The 20,152-nt window shown below is 35.0% G+C and overlaps 2 protein-coding genes across 2 annotated transcripts; both read left to right on the top strand.

Moving 5' to 3' along the window:
* Positions 1–3,634: 3,634 nt before the first annotated feature.
* Positions 3,635–14,562, top strand: LOC113774281 (actin-like). Its single transcript, XM_027318833.1, has 3 exons — positions 3,635–4,084; positions 14,187–14,306; positions 14,536–14,562. Exons 1-3 carry the CDS (start codon positions 3,635–3,637, stop codon positions 14,560–14,562), a joined length of 597 nt encoding a protein of 198 aa, XP_027174634.1.
* A 166-nt stretch (positions 14,563–14,728) lies between these two features.
* Positions 14,729–17,374, top strand: LOC113774282. Its single transcript, XM_027318835.1, has one exon. The coding sequence runs from the start codon at positions 14,729–14,731 to the stop codon at positions 17,372–17,374; it is 2,646 nt and encodes an 881-aa protein (XP_027174636.1).
* The last annotated feature ends 2,778 nt before the right edge of the window (positions 17,375–20,152 follow it).

Below are 20,152 nucleotides of genomic sequence, written 5' to 3' on the forward strand. Positions count from 1 at the left end.
AGGTTTTTTGGAATTAAAGAAGCTCCAGAAATTTCTAGTTGTCATAAGCCATTTTATACTAAATAAATAAACAAAAGACCACAGTTTCAGTTTTTCTCCAATTTTTGGTGGGCTTATGAAGTTTAACGCATCGCTACTTCCAAAATCTCAGCCTTTCAACTTTCAATGGAATCACTAGTTACTACATTAGTTACTTTTGGAATCAAGAAATATGGAAACTGCACTTTTGGAAGCAAGACTATATTTAGTTTCCATAAAACGTACCTACCTAAAAAACAGCAGATTCCCCATTCGATATCTTTCCTTCAACTACGTTCAAATATGGAAACCAACGAATTTGGCAACTTCTGTATATAATACTAGAATCTCTTCCCCAAATGTCTATATAAACAGGGATGCATGCAGTCCAACAACTACAACAAAGCATAGATCTCTCTACAGAAGAAATCTTGGTACAACACCATCACCCGATTTCACCAATGTCTTTTTTACGAAAGCTTGTGAAGAATCCAGCGAAGAAACATTACAAAACTAAGTTTGATCCTGAGTTGGGCACCTATTATTGCCCTTGCGACTACCACGAACAAGAGCAAGAGAAAAAGAGGCAAAAGCAGGCTGCAAGGGGAGTGCAAAATGCCGTGAATTATTATGATCGCGATGCGTACGTGAATCGAGAGACCTATTACTCCGGCTGTAGCTCACACGACTACTCCCAAACCCATGATCATGAATATCATCACTGTTCTCAAGAGCCCGAGACGTGTTCCTCGCAGAGCCCTGAGCCCGAGCCTGAGCCTCAGCCTCAGCCTGGGATGTATTTAACTTGGAAGCCTGAGGTGGAGCAGGAGTCGCAATACAGTACTGAATCTGAATACCATTCTGCACATGAGAATGATAATTTTCAGGGTAACAGGCGGGATGAGAATACTAATACCCGTAGCTGGCGTTATGGGGATGATATTTATGGAGACCGTGATCAGTGGGAAGCCAATTCCAGCATAGAGTTCTATAAATTTCTGGGGTGGTCGTGAGACTTTAGATAATGTTTTGATGCAATTATTTGGCAGAATTCTATAAATCTGCCAAGCAGGTTTATGTAGGTTGATTACTAGTCTTCGTTTTTTCGAACGTTATTTATACTTGATAGTTTCTGTCACTAGTAGTCAAGTACTTAAGCAATAGGATTTTTCAACTTCGGATTCACTATCTGTTTCTTTTATTCTTGATATATAATAAAACTTGAGTCCATGATTTTGTTGTTTATGTATCATCTTTCCAGTATCTGAATTCTAGATAATGCCTTGCAAATTAAAGGTCCATTGACTATACTCCAAAATGATGAGGATTTACTAATAATGTTGACCAATTAGAAGAAATACCACACTTGCAAAAAAGATGAACTTCATAAACACTATATTTAGTACCCGTAAACGTGTAATCAACTAAGCCAAAACAGATTGACAAATAACATGTTTTGATTTCCTTAGTGGATGTTTTGATTATTGGAAGCACAAATTTTCGAGTTTTTGGGTATAAATGAACATTTTTTCAGAAACATAATGGAAATAAGGAAATTACCTATTACTTCCACCGTTCCTTAAAATAAAAAACTCTTTGTTGTTGTTCATTCATTTTCAAACTTCCATTTGTCTCGGAGGTTTCCTTTTTGGCAGGTTTATATAGTATTCCTTTTCTACTTTTTTCTGTTGGGTTAGTCCTGAATAAGAGCTATTGATAAATCGATTTGGCTAATGCAGGTCCATCACGAGTGCCTAAGAGATGCTTGACGGATCTCAAGTGTTAATTTTTTTTTTTTTGAAAAAGTATAGTTAATTTGAGAAAGTATCAACATTTAGAAAGTATAATAATTGTAATTATGACGTGTATTCACATGGTAAATAAGGTGTAATTTAAGGGTAACTAACGAGTGCAGCTGTTAAAAAATGTTGTTTTAAATTTTAACATCAGAACTCAAAAAAGGAAAGGAAAAATATAAAATGTTCGATCCGTCGAATTACTAATAACTTTGGATTAACTATTTTGAACCCGTGGTTTCAGTTTAAAAAGGTATTGAGCCAACCCAATGGCCATGGGGTGTTACAATTGGTATCAGAGCAAACCTTACATGTTCTCTGCACGAAGTGAGCCCGGGGCCAAGTGGTGTGGTTTTGACTACGCAAGAAAGTGTAAAGAATTAAGTGTTGTACGAGACTAAGCATCAGGTTGGACGAGAGTCATCTCTAGAACCCATACGAGCCATCTTTAGAATCTGCACATGACTAAATGGTCCATTGGATTGCAATGAATTTTGCAAGGTTGCAAAGTTCTAAAAGGTGGGGAGAGTGTAATATCTCACATCAGAACTTGAAAGAGGAAAGGAAATATATATAACGTTCAATTACTAATAACTTTGGACGAATCATTTTGAACCTGTGGTTTTAGCTCAAAAAAGTATTGGGTCAACCCGATAGGCACGGGGCGTTACAAATAGTATTAGAGTGAATTTCGCTTGGTCTTTGCATGGGGTGAGTCTAGGACCAAGTGGTGTGTTTCCGACTATGCAAAAACTACAAGAAACTAAGTGTTGTGTGGGGCTAAGTGCAAAATTGGACAAGGCCACTTTTAGAGCCCATACGAATTACCTCTAAAATCTGTACATAACTAAGTGGTTAGTTCGATCGCAATGGCCTTTGCGAGGTCGCAAAATTCTTAAGGTAGGGAAAGTGTGATATCTCACATCAAAACTTGGAACAGAAAAGGGAAAATATACGTTCGATCCGTCGAGTTACTAATAATTTTGGGTTAAACATTTTGAACCCGTAGTTTCAACTAAGCCTGTCAATGGGTCGGGTCTAGACCCGGATCCGGACCGGATCCGTGAAATTATTGCGGGTATGGGTAGAGATTTAATTCCGTTTCCCGGATCCGGATCCGGATCCGTTTTGTCAAACAAAAAAACGGGTCGGATACGGAATATAGTATTCCGACCCGTATTAGACCCGGATCCGGATATAAATGAATTAATAATTTAAAAAATATATATTTATCAATATAATTTGATTAGGGTGATGTATTTTAATAAAGTTAATTTGATTTCTTTTCTTATTTGGTTTTTTCTTTGCATTAGTTAGAAATTAGTTTACAAATATATTTTTTTCTCATTTTTATTAGAAATTATAAATTTTGGTAAATTTGTTCGGGTAGACCCGGATCCGGATCCGGACCCGCCGGATCCGGATCCGGAACATAGAATAAAAGACCCGTCGGGTAAACGGGTCGGATCCGGATCCGGCATAGTAATTCGGGTCCGGGTCCGGAATAATGAATTCCGGCCCGGACCCGGCCCGTTGACAGCCCTAGTTTCAACTCAAAAAGGTATTGGCCCAACCCGGCGGGCGTGCGGGCATTACATTTATTGTGAATGATTAATTGGCTTAATTGTTATGCGAATTTTTTTTTATAGTATATTGCTTTATTCTGGTGCGCATTCAACCGTAGCAGTACCAGTTTCGGAGGGAAATGCACTTCTTCGTGCAATTTCTCGATCAAGTTTTGGTGGCCGCGATCTTTTGGATCATTTAACAGCTCTAATAACTGAGGCGCCTCACGATTCTTGTTTTTGTGCAGACAGATAATGAAACTTGTGCAGAATAAAGCAGCTTACGTTGCTCTGAACATCCAGCAAGAACTGGAGTTAGCAAAGAAAATCCCTTCACCAGTTAATGAGGAATATGAGTTGCCTTGCGGGCATTTCATGAATTTCCGTTCACAGAGATTTCGAAATCCCGAGGCTCTCTTCCAGCCTTCTTCTGCAAGATTCGTTAAAGATGGGGAAAACGTAGGTGTGCATAAAATGATCTTCAACAGCATCATGAAATGTGACATTGGTATCAGGAATTATTTGTTTAAGAACATTATGCTTACTGGTGGCTCGACTTTGTTTCCTGGTTTTGTAGAGGGTATTACCAAAGAAATCAATCATAAATTTGCCAATAAGATGTTAAAGAATGTGGCACCGCCCAATAGGATGTACAATGCATGTGTTGGAGGTTCAGTTCTAGCATTACTCAACACTTTTGAACAGGCAAGTCCTTTTAAGACTCAATTTTATGTTAATTTTTCCAAGTTTCTGGTACCTAATTCATAAGCAGTTAACATGGTCTTGATTATTGGTGACGTGGTTTAGGTCAGTGTTTTCTGTATAATGACTCGTACTAATCACCAATATACAATTCATTAGTCTAAATGGAGAGGGGTTTGATCAAAAAGGGTATAATAATCAAGGTTGAGACTTTTGAATATAAAGTATCTTTTGCACTGCAAAAGCAAACTTGCAGCATATAGGAATTAACAAAAGTTTCGAAAACCTATTGAATGAGATAATTTCACACTAGATAAAATTTAGGGTTAATTCCACTTTATCCCCCCAAATTTTGGACAATTACCCACTTTAGTCCCTAAACTTTAAAATGAGACACTTAAGTCCCTAAATTTATAAATACCTCCCAATTAAGGAAAATTGTTAACAGAATCTTGAATGTCGTGGTGGTCGAAGTGTCCCATTTTATAAGGGTTTAGGGATTTAAGCGTCTCATTTTATAAATTTAGGGATTTAAGTGTCCCAATTTATAAGTTTTAGGGACTTCAATGTCCCATTTTGAAGTTTAGGGACTAAAGTGGATAATCGTCCAAAGTTTGGGGGGACAAAATGGAATTAACCCTAAAATTTACATAAGATCGTGAGGATCTTTGTTTTAAAACCAATCATTAAATTTATTAAATAGTTGATCCGGACCGAAATAAAATTTCTTCCTAAAGTTAGCCTCTGGGTCAATAAGACTGATTACTCCTGCTTATTGAAAGGTGTGTTATTCCTCTTTCACCAAAACATGTTGTAATAAACCAGAAAAGGATTTGTATTTGAATTGATGAATCGTTCCCAATGGTTTAGCAATTTGACAATCAAAGTGGTGATATAGGCTTACTTTTTGGTCATTAAGTTATTTTCATCAAGATCAAAGAAAGATATAACAATATCTTAGAGTAGTGTGCACAATTTTAAGACCCCAACATCACACATTCACACTTCACATAAAATGGACAATCCTTCCTAACAAACCTTGAAAGTCATTGCAATCTCAAACAAGCATTTGCATACATATGCAAGCTTACAAAAGTAAAACCGGAGGAAGTCAAATTTTGACAAAATACCTCTTCGATTTTGGTATATTTTAGGGTGTTTTTTTTATAAAAGAAAAACTCTATTAGAAAATCTTTCCATGGGATGCCTTTAGGGTGATTATAGAAATCGTTTGGTATTTTTGTATAGGATAATACACCATCTCCGATATGCCAAACGGAACTTTATACCCTTTTTCTCCATAGATCCTTTTAATGTGTTTTTTGAACGTTTTTACTTAAATATGCTTTTTAAGAAATTGTATTTGTATAAACTCCACACAAGGGTCCCAAAAAAATTGGCTTTCAAACAAATCCACGTCCAAGGCGGCTATTATATATGTCTTTTTGGAAAATGATAAGAAGACTAAGAAGTTATAAAAGAAGATTGATTGCCCATTTTTATATGCGTTGTGTTTTTTGGCAGTATTATACTAATTTCTACTGAATTTTCCAGATGTGCATCTCAAGGTCTGAATACTGGGAACGTAGACCATCTGTGGTGCACCAAAACTACTTATGAGCTTTATAATCGCTGAAGTAAATTATCACTTCCATCAATAAAATAAAATATGCAGTGTATTTTTTGTTATTCCTTTCTGTTGAAGAATGGCTAGGTATACAGTTGAAATTCAAACTTTTAGTAGAACCACAAAGTAGCTCAATGAGAAGTCTTGTTTACATTGTGCAAGTGTAATGTAATCCATTTTCGATCTAGTGATCAGGGAGGATTTTTAGAATCTTTTCCACTATTAAGTTTATGGTTCAAATTTTGTGTGTGATAATCGGGAATAGGAAGAAGGGGTGGGACAGTAATTAAAAAAAAGTATTCCATTAATCGATAAATGCATAATTATATTTATCATTGTACAAATATTGAAAAGTTTCCCAATTTTGGAACGTTTAGAGAATAGGGTTCTGTTTAATTTAGTTCCACAAGGAACAGTTTTGTGATTGAACTGAAGAGATCACATTCCTTGAATGAAAAAAAAAAAATGAAGAGATCACATCTAAGTCACTCATGGCTTTTCATGGGCCCAAGTTCCCCTAGAATAATGTTAGATCTGGGCCTGGTAGCATTAGGATAATGCAGCATTCGGGCTCTTATTGAACAAGCTTCGGCAGATCTTCCCCTTTTGTTTTTTTAATCACATTCCACAGAAATCCATCTTCTGCAAACGATTTCCTGATTTCAATCACAATCTCATAGTAATTAAACCCAGCCGGAGACGAACCCAATGAGGCAATCTGTCAAATGATTCAGCAATTGAATCGTGGGTGCAACGGTTGACCTGTTTCTTATTTAATTTAAATAAAATGATGTATATATTTTTTGTTTAAAGTAATACGATCAGTGTATAGATGGTTGAACCGATCGCTTTCTAAATCTTATCGGTTAAACCAAAGGTGTGAATGAGTAATCAACTAGTTCCTTTGTTGACCAATATAATTACTAATTCAGACCAGCTCAGTTTGGTTAATTAGGTAGACCGATTGAACCATCAGACCGGGTTTGATTATTATGCACAACCTACTATCGAGCCCAATGGAAAAACAAGTATTTTGAGTTCGCAAACTTTTGCTCCAAAATTCCTATGTAGACGACTTCCAAAGTTTTTAAAGATGTTGCTTCTAATTTCAATATTGGTTATAAAATTTAGTTAGTAATTTTGGTCATTGGTTAAACAATCTGGAAAAGAAATTTAAAGCAAACCAACTTATGCTTGAGACCTCACCCAACCCGAAGCTTGAAGCTGAGATATTTTTCTTAACAATGACTGCAACAAATTACTTTACCAGATTCATCTCAATTTGGTGCAAATTTTTCAGATCAACTTAATAGAAGATAGTGACAAAAACTCGTCTCTTTTCCTATACAATTTCCTGAAACCCTGATTCCTCAACCAAGATGATTGGTAAGTGGATTCTAAACTATTAAAATTGTTAAACTTTTAAATTCAGGTCATTAACTTCATAGGCTTACATGACTAAGCAAGTAATAAAAATCAAAATGTGCCGTTTCAGAACACCACTTGTACTATCAACTACTGAATATTCCTTCCAACTTATAATTTCATTCAAGGCAGAGAGTAAGATTTTAGTCCTGCAAAAGATGCTAACTTAAGTGTTAAAATCTTGTGAATACAAGCCTCAGTCTTGTCCAATTCAAGAAATGGTTTTAAATCTATATAATCTTGTTGGATTCTCTTTCCTCGTGGTAGATTATCTTGGATATTGATTATCTTGAGCTCTACCGGAATAACCATTAGGTGCACAAGAAACAGTAATGTGGACCATTGAAAATAGCAGTTTGATTATTCTTTCTCTGGATAGAATGCTTTGCAGCAGTTAATTGTTTGATTATTCTTTCCCAGGATAGAATGCTTTGCAGCAGCTAATTGTTGCATCTGTCTCTCTCTCTCTCTAAGACTGTTTTCCCCCGTTAGAGATTTTTTTTTGACAAATCACACATAGCCCCTATAGATTCACAAATTATCATATAACCCTGCTAACATTTCACACAAATTTTTTTTTGACAAATCACACATAGCCCCTATAGATTCACAAATTATCATATAACCCTGCTAACATTTCAAAATATCCATCACCCCCTATAGTGTCATGTAAAATGAAAACTTGAGAGAAAATAGCACACAAAACATCATTAGTTGAAATACTAGTAATGCACTTACTTAAACACAAATTGGAACAGCAGACGAACCACCTTCCATAAAATTATAGGAGGGTCATGCAGATAAATGCGAAAATTATAGTAGTTAAAGTAAATGCAAATAAGAATTATAGGAGTGTTAAGTGAATATTATGGTTCGATCACACACATTTTAGAATGCGTTTGGTTCAACAAACGTAGCTGTAGCTATTGGTGCTTTTGCCCATTTTTCACTTTATATAAAATCATATGGGGTTATGTGGACATTCTAAACCCTTGAGGGGATCATGTGACCATTTGAAAAACCAAGGGGTTAAGTGATTTATTTTTCCTGGAAATTTATTCTAGACAGTGAATCATATATATAGGTATCAGCATGTACAGTCTTTTCTTTTTATTGCAATTTATTCTTTTGTTCATGTTATCATGGCTTTAAAGTCCATGTATTAATTTTATGATATAAATTTTGTTCAGGTAAGAAGGTAGTCGACTGAACTGGGGAAAGCAACAGGCTTTTGTCAAACTCGAAACTTTTGCTAGCAGCCTAGCAGTTCAGCCTCCAAATACAAATGCAGAAAGCCTACTGCTATCAACAATACTTAGTATACTAGCAAATAGAAATCTTTCTTCTAGCCGTAAGAAGGACTCAAAGCATCCTACAGCTCATTGAAACTAGATCACCATGAACGATTTCAGTATCTACTTTGTCCCTTTTTATCTTACATGCAAGTTTTGAATAGCATAGTCCAATATGTATGTTAATAGCATGGTTAGCTAACAAATATCATGCTTACTTCTTTGTTAAAGCTTCGATGCTATGGAAGCTAGCACTGATAAAGTATGATTACGCAAGTATTGAAATAGTATCATCCAAAAATATTTGTTCATTATAAATTTTATATGGCCAATCTCACGAAAATACGTGAGGCCCCATTGAAGTAGTTATACTCAATATCCTAGTTATTTTTACATTAGGTTTCTTAGGATTCCATGCAAAAGTGAAAAAAGAAAAAAAAAAAAGGAAAAGAAAAAAGGGACTGCACTGTCCAGTAGTTACCTCTAAATCTAATACAATTTCACTTGTCCTTTCCAGAGGAGCCTCTGCTGTTAGTTAGGTTTAGGATGTAAAGTAAAATGAATCCATGTCTTTCCCTAAAAGGAGGTATGTAATGTGCATCTTTGGAATTCAGAGAAAAATAGTCGATCAATAATAGACGCAAATTAAGAATCTAATAGTTAGTTAGGTTTAGGGTATGGGGCCTGGCCACCGCCTTGACTAACGAATATATATCCAGGTGGTCAGCCCATATCGTTATTGGTCTCGGTACAGCCAAGTTGACGCATTACTTCGCATGATGTGACATGTCCGTATGGATTAGTTGCTTTTAGGGGTGTTTTTAAAATATTTTATTAATAGTGTATATGAAAAATTTTTATTAAAAATTTTTTTGAAATACTTGATATATTGTATGGATAAAATGTTTTTTGAATTGTTTTTATTTGTGTGTTACTGTAGTATTGTATTTAAAAAACTTGTTTTTGAAAAATAACCCAATTCAAATGCATGCGTCACTACAAGAAAATTGGTCATCAGTGACAACTTTTCTCTGTGACGAAACAAAGTTGTCACAAAAGAGGATCCTTTATTGACGACTTTCTAACTCGTCACAAACCTCTAATGGGAGCCAACTCATTTGTGACGACTTTTCTAAGTCGTCACTAGTAAATTCCCGCCAAGATTTAGTAAGAGCGCGGGAGTGTTTAGAACACACAATAGTGACGACATTAAGAACATCATCACTATTGCTTGGCCTATTTACGGACGACTTTTTGTTGTCGTCACTGATCACCAAAAAAAAAGTTATTAGTGACAACATTTTGTAGTGATGACAATAAGTCGTCACAAAAGGAGCTTCTTTAGTCGCGACACTTAAAGTTGTCACAATTGCATCAAAGCAACTAAATATTTAGTGACGACCCATTATTTTCGTCACAAACTACACTGCAAGAAATATGGTCATTAGTGACAACATTTTCTAGTGACGATAAAAGTCATCACAAAACGTGGTTGTTTAGTGACGACAAGTATAGTTGTCATAATTGCTCAAAGCAACTAAGTATGCAGTGACGACCTTGAAAAACGTTGTCACTAAAATGATCTATATAGTGACAACTTGTAATATCGTCACTGTCACTCTACCGATTCGGATTTAGTGACAAGAATTAATCGTCACTGTTTAAAGTACTTATTTTTAAGTCACTTTCAATAATTCTGCTGTGCCACCCTAACTTTTGCGATTTAGTCCCAAATGTTGTAAAAAATTCCATTCATTCCATTATGATACCTTAACTTTTACAATTTAGCCCCATATGTAGTACACCGATTTCTTTAATTCTATTATTACTCCCTAACTTTTGTAATTTAGCCCCATATGTAATTCACCAATTTCATTAATTCTACTATGGCACTCTAACTTTTGCAATTTAACCCCCATATGTAATACACCAATTTTATTATTTCTATTATGGCACCCTAGCTTTTACAATTTAGCCCCTATTTTTTTATTAGGAAATTGCGAATGGTATCTTGATAAACTATGCATAAATATTTTATAATTTTCTCAAACTTAAGTAATAATTTGTTATAAACTCTAAAGATATATCTTTCATTACAATAGTTATAAGGCAGCCAGGTCTTTTTATCAATGGAATAAGAAATTTATGCCAGATTTATCCTTTGTACTACGTGCCAAGTAGTATTAGCAAAGGAATAACAAAGTACTACAAAGTAATTAACAAAATAGCCTTCAGGGAGTGTAGTTTATGGGCAAATGAGCATTATCTATTCAAAGTACCAACTTTTTATGGGCATTTTACTCTCAAACATATAATTTATGATAAATTTATAAATGTTTGTAAGTAAAATTCAAAAAGTGTTACACTGATTTCTTACAAAACGAAAACTGGCAGGTTATCTTTTCAACATAAATTAAATTTTTTTAAAAAAAGAAATGGCCCATAAAGTACCAACTCTTTGTGGGTTTCCTCCATTACATGAACAAATATTCTGCTCTTTATGGGCATTTCACTCTGAATCATTTAATTTATGTTAAATACATAAATGTTTGTAAGTAAAATTCAAAAAGTGTTGCACTAATATTTTTATGAAAGGGAAACTGGTAGGTTTTGTATTTAACATAAATTAAATATGTGAAAGCAAAAAAAAAAAGAAATTACCCATAAATCTATGTCTTGCAAATCTATACTAGTAAAATAGTTTCAAACAAAATTAAACATTAAAATAAACTGTAATTTATACACATTAAAATATCTGTAATTTATACACATTTTGCAACTACTACTTTGTGTTTTCTCTGTAATGAATTTTTTAACTATTGAGAACTTAAGTTTTGTCATGCAAATCTATACTAGTACAATAGTTTTAAACAAAATTAAACATTAAAATAAATGTTTGAAAAAGAACAAAAGTACATTTATCACTTGCAGTAATGTAACAAAATTTTCTCAACCATTATCAATATTTTCACAAAAGTATTAAAAACTAGCAATTGACAATATTAAAAACTAGCAATTTAATTAGTGACGACTTTTCTTGTCATTATAATCTTGAATAAATTAGTGATAACATTATGTCATCACTAAATTTTCTTTGATTTTGACTTAACAATAATGTCTTATTAATAGCATTTGATTATTTTTAATGAAAGTCTGTTATAACCATAGAATTTGACTTTCGTTATTTTCAATTAATGATGTACTTTAGTGCTGCAATTATAAAAAATTGCAGGGCTAAAATATTTGCAAATTATAAAAGTATATTTTCACTTATATGTAATTAACAAATTTTGCCACCTATATTGATGAAAATTTGTGTTTTTGTACTAAAAAATAAAGAATAATACTATAGCAATAAAATCTATGCTTCAAACCAAATTAAAAATAAAAAAAGCATGATGATTGGTCTCAAATGTTGGGAAAATGATTATTTTTATTGAAACTATGTTATAACCATATAATTTGAGTTTAATTATTTTCAATTACAAGATGTTCTTTAGTGCTGCAATTATAAGAAATTAGTATAAAATATTAGCAAATTATAAAAGTACATTTTCAATTATATGAAATTAACAATTTTTGCCACCTATGTTGATGAAAATTTTTATTTTTTGCTAAAAAATAAAGAATAATACTATAGCATTAAAATCTATGGTTCAAACCATATTACAAATCTAGAAAAAAACATGATTTTTGGTATCAAATGGAGGGAAAATGAGTGAAGTCAAAATTTTGATCAAATCATAGTGAAAGTGCCGCGCAACAAAAACAATATCCAAAGCAAAGCAAAGACCAAAGCAGCGGAACACATTCTGAAAACAAAAGCAACGGAACACTTGGTCTGACTTAAAGCAACGGAACACTTGAGACAAACTTTCACCGAGCTGAAGTAAACAAAAGCTTCTGCACTAAGCACCAAAACAGAGCTTCCGCACTGAGCACAAAACAGAGCTTCCGCACGGCCTGATACTTTCACCCACACAACAAATCCGTTCTCTGGCTTCTCACTAGCATCACCATGGCTGTCCAGCATTAAAGTACAAGGTTTTCATTGGAAAGGTTCGTTTTTCTCTCTCCTATACATTTTCCCCAATTTTTCCAAATCCCTAATATGTAAGATCCTTTTTGTTATCGCTACTGAGTCGCCTGGATTAAGCTGTGTAGCTACTTGTTTTAGCTTCAATATTTTGGGTTATCTGACCACAGGTTAGGGTAGTTTAGGATGGTCCGAGGAGCCAGTGCTCCTTATTTTCTGGAATGCATTAAAGAGGGAGGAGACAGAATTGTTGAAAATTGGAATGGAAGCCTATGTTGGGCATTCCGAGAGAAGGGATCGAGTTTTGTTTAAATAACTGGCCAATTAGGTGAGTAGTTCAAGGTTATTTCATTGACAGCGCAATTAATTTTTGTAGGCTTACCCAGTAAGCGAAGTTTTGAGCTTCCATGGTTTTGGTTTGCTGTCGTTGGAAATACTGATATATTAAATTTTTGTGGCCCTATTGCTAATTACGTAATACATGTCTTGGTTGAGAGTTAGGTGTAACCGTGACCAAAATCTTTTTCGTTTTCTTGGGTATATATCCCCTTATCCGATAAGGTTGCCATGAAAGGGGACAGAAATTGAGGGAATGGACGAAGGAATCATTTATGTCCACTGCCCAGTTCTTGTGAATTAGCAGCAACCAAGACTCTAGTCTCAGTGGGTCTATTTTGTCTAATATTTTCAGTTGCATTGCAATAAATTCTGGTATTGTTTTTTTAAAAAGAAAATTTTGGTTTTTGTATATAGGGATCGAAGGGTTAAATTAACACCCTATATCTGAAATCTGCACTTTTGATGGCTTAATAAGTAGCATAGTTATATTGATTATGTACAGCATTAATCCTTCGAAGTGGAGCATAAGCTATGGATTTAGTTGACAAATTGATAAAGTCAAATCGGTCATATTTTATTCAAGTATAATTCTCAGAAGTATGCATGTTAAACAGTGTATATATTTATTCTTTTCCCAAAAATACCAGTTAGGATGATCAAGAAAAAAAATGAACTAGCAATCTAATTTTTGTTCTTTTCTAAAAATCACTGAAGAAATAGATAAGCTAACAATCTAATTTTTCTACAATAAGTTTAACGTTTTGCTTTTGAATAAATGGTCCTCGTTTGATTACTCTAACATTTAAGTGGCACTAGACTATTAAACCACTCTATGGAGATGTTAGATATACATATTCTACAATATTTTTAATCCAGGCTGTCCTACATATTATCACATCACTAAATGACTTTCTGATCTTAGCCGGTGACCACTATTTCATTTAGCTATGGTTTGTTTTTCAATTTACTTGACCGAGCTCAGGTAGGACATTAGGAACTGTGATGAGTCAATTTCAAGCTAATTGTAAAGCGCATAGCCATCAGTGGAAGCTTTAAGGACTTTCACTAACCTGGAATTGGATGTTCTCATATTTAGTTCAAAGTCACGTATTCCTTAAAAGATATGAGCAATTTGAAAACCTGTCTTTCTTGTTAGTAAATTGATTATGCTCAAAGTCCCTTTTTTCCTCAAGATACTCCAGATTCTAAGTTTGTTAAAAGGAGATGCTAAATTTATCTTTAATGGATGTTAAAGAGGCTGGTGGAGAAGGTCTATGCCTTGTATTCAAGTCCTTACATTAGTGGCTTACCATATAATTGGGGATATTCTTGATAAACAGGGTTGGTAACAAAAGCACTGGACGTTTTCTCCCAGTTGCATTTCAGACCAGATATAAGGAGGTTCTTGTAAAGGCACATACTGCTGCATCTGGAGCGGTGCTAAGATTGCAAATAGCTCCTGTTCTTGGTAGGAAAAGGAAACCAATTGAGTGGTCTGAGTTTCAGGTACTGTTCCTTCTTACCATTATTCAGGCTTGAAATTTATATTTGTGCTTTACTCTTCTATTATTTCTGCGTTGGGCATCTTCCCTTTACAAATATATGATGCCCGATCCTATGTTTTTTGAACATGTAGTCTGTTGTTAGCTAGCAAAATCAGCCTATGAAATTGATTATTCATGTTATGGCTTTATCTTTTGTTTGCCAAACTTTTGCATGTATACTGTGGCTGCAGATTCTATTTAGTTTGTTGCCTTACTAATGCATTTGTACTTGAGATGGTTGATTTTTGCTAAAAATGTGTTTTACACCTTGGATCCCATTGCTGGTATTTGAGGAGTTTAAATTTAGTTCATATTACATTGCATTTATTTTCTATATAATGTGGCGGTCATATTCTTTATGGTAGGATAAAGGGCTGCAACAATATGGACAGGAGTTGGATGTCTATTAAGAACTACCTAGACCCCAAGTATTTAGATGGAGTTGATGAATTTATTAAGTTTGCTTTTCTAGGCAAGGATCCTAATTGTAAACTGCCATGTCCTTGCAAAGTATGCAATAATTTTGAGGATCAAACTAAGGAAGTCATGGCCAATCACTTGTGTCGAGGAATTGTTGATAGTTATACTAGGTGGATATATCATGGTGAAGGGTTTGAATCTGATGATGAGAATGATGACATAGAAATAAATGACAACGATAGTGACTTTGACAGTATGGAGGAGCTGTTAAATGATGTAGGAGTTGCTAACTTTGGTGAGAGTTGGAGACATTCACCGGAACTTGATACGGGTGCTTGTACCGAGAAAGAAGGAGAAGCAAGTAGGTTTCTCAGATTATTATCGGAGGCTGAAAAATCTCTATACCCGGGCTGTGAAAAGTATTCAAAACTCTCGTTTATTGTCCATATCCTCCACTTGAAAACAATGAATCGGTGGACTTGTAAATCTACTGATATGTTGCTGAAGTTCTTGCATCAAGTATTTCCTACAGCTTTGATTCCCAGTTCATATTACGAGGCAAAAAATTTCATCCGTGAGTTGGGGCTGAAGTGTGAAAAGATCCACGCCTGTGAAAATGATTGCGCACTCTTTTGGAATGAAAATAAAGGCCTTGATCATTGTCCAAATGAAAAATGTAAAGCACCGCGGTATAAATCTCCAAATTCCAAAATACCTAGAAAGGTGTTGTGTTATTTTCCATTAAAACCAAGGCTGCAAAGACTGTTTGTGAACAAAGAGATTGCTCGGGATATGAGGTGGCATAAGGAGAGACGTGTAGATAATGAGAACATGATGCGACACCCTGCTGATTCATTAGCTTGGAAGGATTTTGATAGAAATCACAAGTCCTTCGCTGAAGATCCTAGAAATGTGAGGCTAGGACTTGCTAGTGATGGCTTTAATCCCTTTGGAACCATGAGCAATTCATACAGTATATGGCCTGTTATCCTTGTTCCTTACAATCTACCTCCTTGGAAATGCTTAAAAGATCCATTTTTTTTCCTATCAATGATTATTCCTGGTCCCAAAACACCTGGAAATGACATTGACATATTCTTTAGACCACTAGTTGATGAGTTAAAAGAGTTATTTGCCACTGGTGTGGAGACATATGATGCCTTCAGGGAGGAGAAGTTCATGTTACGTGCAGCACTTTTGTGGACAATAAACGATTTTCCAGCATATGGCTATTTGTCGGGATGGAGTACAAAAGGGTACAAGGCATGTCCTGTGTGCTTAGATGAGACGACTAGTCTATATCTTAATAATGGTCACAAATGTTGTTACATGGGCCATCGCCGTTTTCTACCTATTGATCATAAATGGCGTCGAGAAAAAAAACAATTTAATGGAGAAAGAGAACATAGACAGCCTCCTAGGACCCTATCAGGTGAGGAAGTCCTCCAACAACTTCTTCGTATTGAGCAAGTTGAGTTTGGCAAGGCACCTGATTTGCTGCAACAGAAGAAAAGAAAACGCGTGCAGAACAGTTCAAATTGGAAGAAGATGAGCATATTCTTTGAACTTCCATATTGGAGTACCAATAAAATTAGACATAATTTGGATATTATGCACATTGTCAAGAATGTATGTGAATCTTTGGTAGGTACATTAATGAATATCCCTTCGAGAACTAAGGACACATGGCAGGCTAGGGAGGATTTAAAAGAAATGGGATTAAGGGAAGAGTTGCATCTACAACCGGGAGGTGGCGCATCTAAAGTTATGCCACCTGCATGTTACACTTTATCACGCCTAGAGAAAAAGAATTTCTGCCAGTTTTTGAGCACTATCAAGTTCCCGGATGGCTTTGCTTCAAACATTCCTCGGTGTGTGAAGACCAAGGAGTGTCAACTTTTAGGAATGAAGAGTCATGACTACTATGTGTTCATACAACGAATTCTTCCAGTAGCAACTAGAGGAATGCTGTCAAAAGATGTATCTCAGATTTTAGTAGAGATCAGCAATTTTTTTCGAAAAATTTGTTCTCGAACTCTCTATCTAGATGAGCTGGAAATGCAGGAAAAAAATATTATTTTAATACTATGCAAACTTGAGAAAATTTTTCCTCCAAATTTCTTTGATGTAATGGTCCATTTAATGGTCCATTTACCCACTAAATCCAAGATTGCTGGACCAGCTCAATACCGGTGGATGTTTCCATTTGAGAGGTACATGCCTCTTATTTTTAATAATGCCTATTTGATTTACCTCCAATTTTCTTATTTTCTAACAACTCGGGCTGAATTTTTTTTGGATAGAAAAATGGGTCAATACAAAGGCTATGTGAATAATAGGGCACGACCTGAAGGCTGTATAGCTGAGCGCTACTTGGATGATGAATGTCTTACATTCATTTCCAGGTATTTGCATGATGTTCCGACCAGGTTTAATCAAACGGAACGAAATATGGAGAAACACGAAGCTGCTGGAAAATTATCTATATTTTCTAGCTTGGCTCGGCCCTTTGGGGCAGCACTGATTGGTTATCTAAGTGAGGTTGAATTGCAAAGAATACACCTGTTCATCTTGAAAAATTGTGAAGAAGTAGATGATTACATGAGGTAATAATATACTTTAATGATAAATCTATGTCGTGTTCTATAATATGTTCTTCATTGCTTGTAATTAAAGTCATTTGATAGAATATGTAACTACTTCTACTACTACAAATTTAGGGAGCATAGACAAATTCTTGAAAAGCAAAATTTATCGAGCGTACAGCAAAGGCTAGACTCGGAGTTTCCAAAGTGGTTTGAAGAACGTGTAAGTATTGGAAGAGATGTTAAAAACTTGTCAATTTCCTTTACTTTTTATTTTAGTAAACTATTAAAGAATCTGGTATGGCTGATGTAGGTCATGTATACACATGCACGTGGAGAATGTACTGATGAATTGTTGTCCTTGGCTAGAGGACCTGATTTTCGAGTCAATACATTTGCTGGCTGTAATGTGAATGGATTTAGATTCCACATTAAGGCTCGGGAAAGAGAAAGAAAGACACAAAATAGTGGAGTTATGGTAAAGGGGGAGCATGCTGATAAAGAAACATACTTCTATGGTATAATTACTGATATAGTTGAGGTTGAATACTCATTTACTCAAAATCGAGTAGTTGTGTTTAAATGTGATTGGTGGGACTTGAGAAATAATTCGGGAATCAAAGTAGACAAGCAGAGCAATATCACTAGCATCAACATGTCAAAAACATGGTACTCAGACCAGCCTTTTATATTAGCATCCCAAGCTGAACAAGTTTTCTATCTTCAAGATTTGAAGCTTGGAGGTAATTGGCATGTTGTAGAGTTAGTTAGTCCACGCTCATCTTATGATGTTCCTGAGAAGCATGAAGATGATTTGGTTGATAACGAAGAGGCTTACCAAGAAGAGTATCATGAAGATTTGATTGGTGTACAAGAAAATCTTGAGTTGGTCAGTTTGAAGAGAGGAGATGTGCAAACTGAAGAAAGGATAGAGGCTGGTGCTATGTTTTTATATAGAATTGTCAGCTAGCCGTGCAAGGCAATTGGATGACAATTTTATTGATAATGATGAGGAAATTGAGCAACAATTCAATTCTGAGGATGAAAATGAACAATTTGTACAAATCAATGACTATGAATCAGATTAAACAATGTTGTTCATTGAATTTCTTAATCAAATTTTTTCTTGTATTTTTTCTGTAGTTTATGATATGTTGTCATGGCTGCTTGTGTTGTTTACGATTTTGGTGGTGCTTGCGTTATATGATTATGTAGATAGATGGCTGGACCGGGGAAAAAGGGAAAATTTACTTTACGACAAAGTCGGGATGCTGGGCGAGGAATTGTGGAGCAAACTGAAGAAAATGTAAGCTGCCAGGTAAAGAAACAAGAGTCATTTCCGGATATTTTCTTTTTGGGTTAAAAACAAAAAAGCCCCCTGTGATAAACCTAATACACAGAAAAGCCCCCCATGGTTTCAAAATATACAACACGACCCCTCATGCTTTGAACTAAATTGTAAAGGTGACGGAATCCGTTAAACTTAACGGAAATGACATATTGGAACCTAAAAAAAATTTTTTATACCTAATTTTTATCAAATATACCTATTCTACCCCTTAACTCTCAATTCTCTCTACTTAGAAAATAAAATAAATGATTTTTTGAGCTGTTTTTTTGTTGAATTATATCAGGGTATTTTGGTCATTTTGACCATTTCCGTTAAGTTTAACGGATTCCGTCACCTTTACAATTTAGTTCAAAGCATGAGGGGTCGTGTTGTATATTTTGAAACCATGGGGGGCTTTTCTGTGTATTAGGTTTATCACAGGGGGCTTTTTTGTTTTTTACCCTTTCTTTTTTCCTAAACTAGCAATTATCATCCTAAACTAGTTACTATTGATAAGTGCATTCTTATGTTATTGTAGCAAGCTAGTGAACCAAAAAATAGTGCAATTCCCAAGACAAGCAATGTCACTGAACCTGTATTAACAAAAAAGTCTTCTAGGATCCGTCTATTTGATGAATCTGAGGTTAGTTATTATTTTTTTCAATCTGCCATTTAGATAAACTGGTTTATGACAAAGCAATTGATTCAGCTTTTACATGTCGCTGTATAATGGTGGCTTAAATTGCTGGATTATAGATTCCTAGTGCATCCTCTGCTAGAGAAAATGCTACAAGAAATTCAGGTATACAAGCTGAGAGTAGACAGATTGCTGAAAAATCTTCAGGCAATGGAATGACATCACAAGAAGCTGCTGGGATGCAAACTGATGGAACTCCTACTTCACAGCATGTTGGATCTAATCAAGCTATTGGTTGTGAAAGCAATGAAACTGGAAGTATGCAAGACCTTGAGTCAAACGGTTCAGGTATGTCAGTTTTACGTGTAATTCTACTCTAATTAACTAATTACTGCCATGGCTGCTATTGTTAGCACTTATGGTCTTGTTTACTTTGTATCTACTAGACCAAGTGACATTAAAAAGAAAAAGAGGATATACGCGTAATATTGCACTATCAAATGAAAAGAAAGCTGGAAAAAAGGTGAACATTACTGTTTCTGAAATAAGTGGAAGACTAGTTGGAGAAGGTGCTCAACGATACATTTCAGAGACATATGTTTTAAGGATACTTGAAATATTTGAATTCTCACATGTTTTAAGAAAATGCCACAACTTCCTAGTGACATATGTGCCCTTATAAGCATCGACCTTGTTCCTCGATCTCGGTCCCACCAAACAAGCTTCTTTATTTATTTATTCTTTTTTAAAAAATCGTACAAGCATGTGAAGCGGGGTCCTGATTGGGGTGAAAGTGCAAGAGATTAATCTTTTACCTATAAACGACAACTAACTTC

Source organism: Coffea eugenioides, chromosome 6 (assembly GCF_003713205.1).
Source record: "Coffea eugenioides isolate CCC68of chromosome 6, Ceug_1.0, whole genome shotgun sequence".
NCBI classification, from domain to species: Eukaryota; Viridiplantae; Streptophyta; class Magnoliopsida; order Gentianales; family Rubiaceae; genus Coffea; species Coffea eugenioides.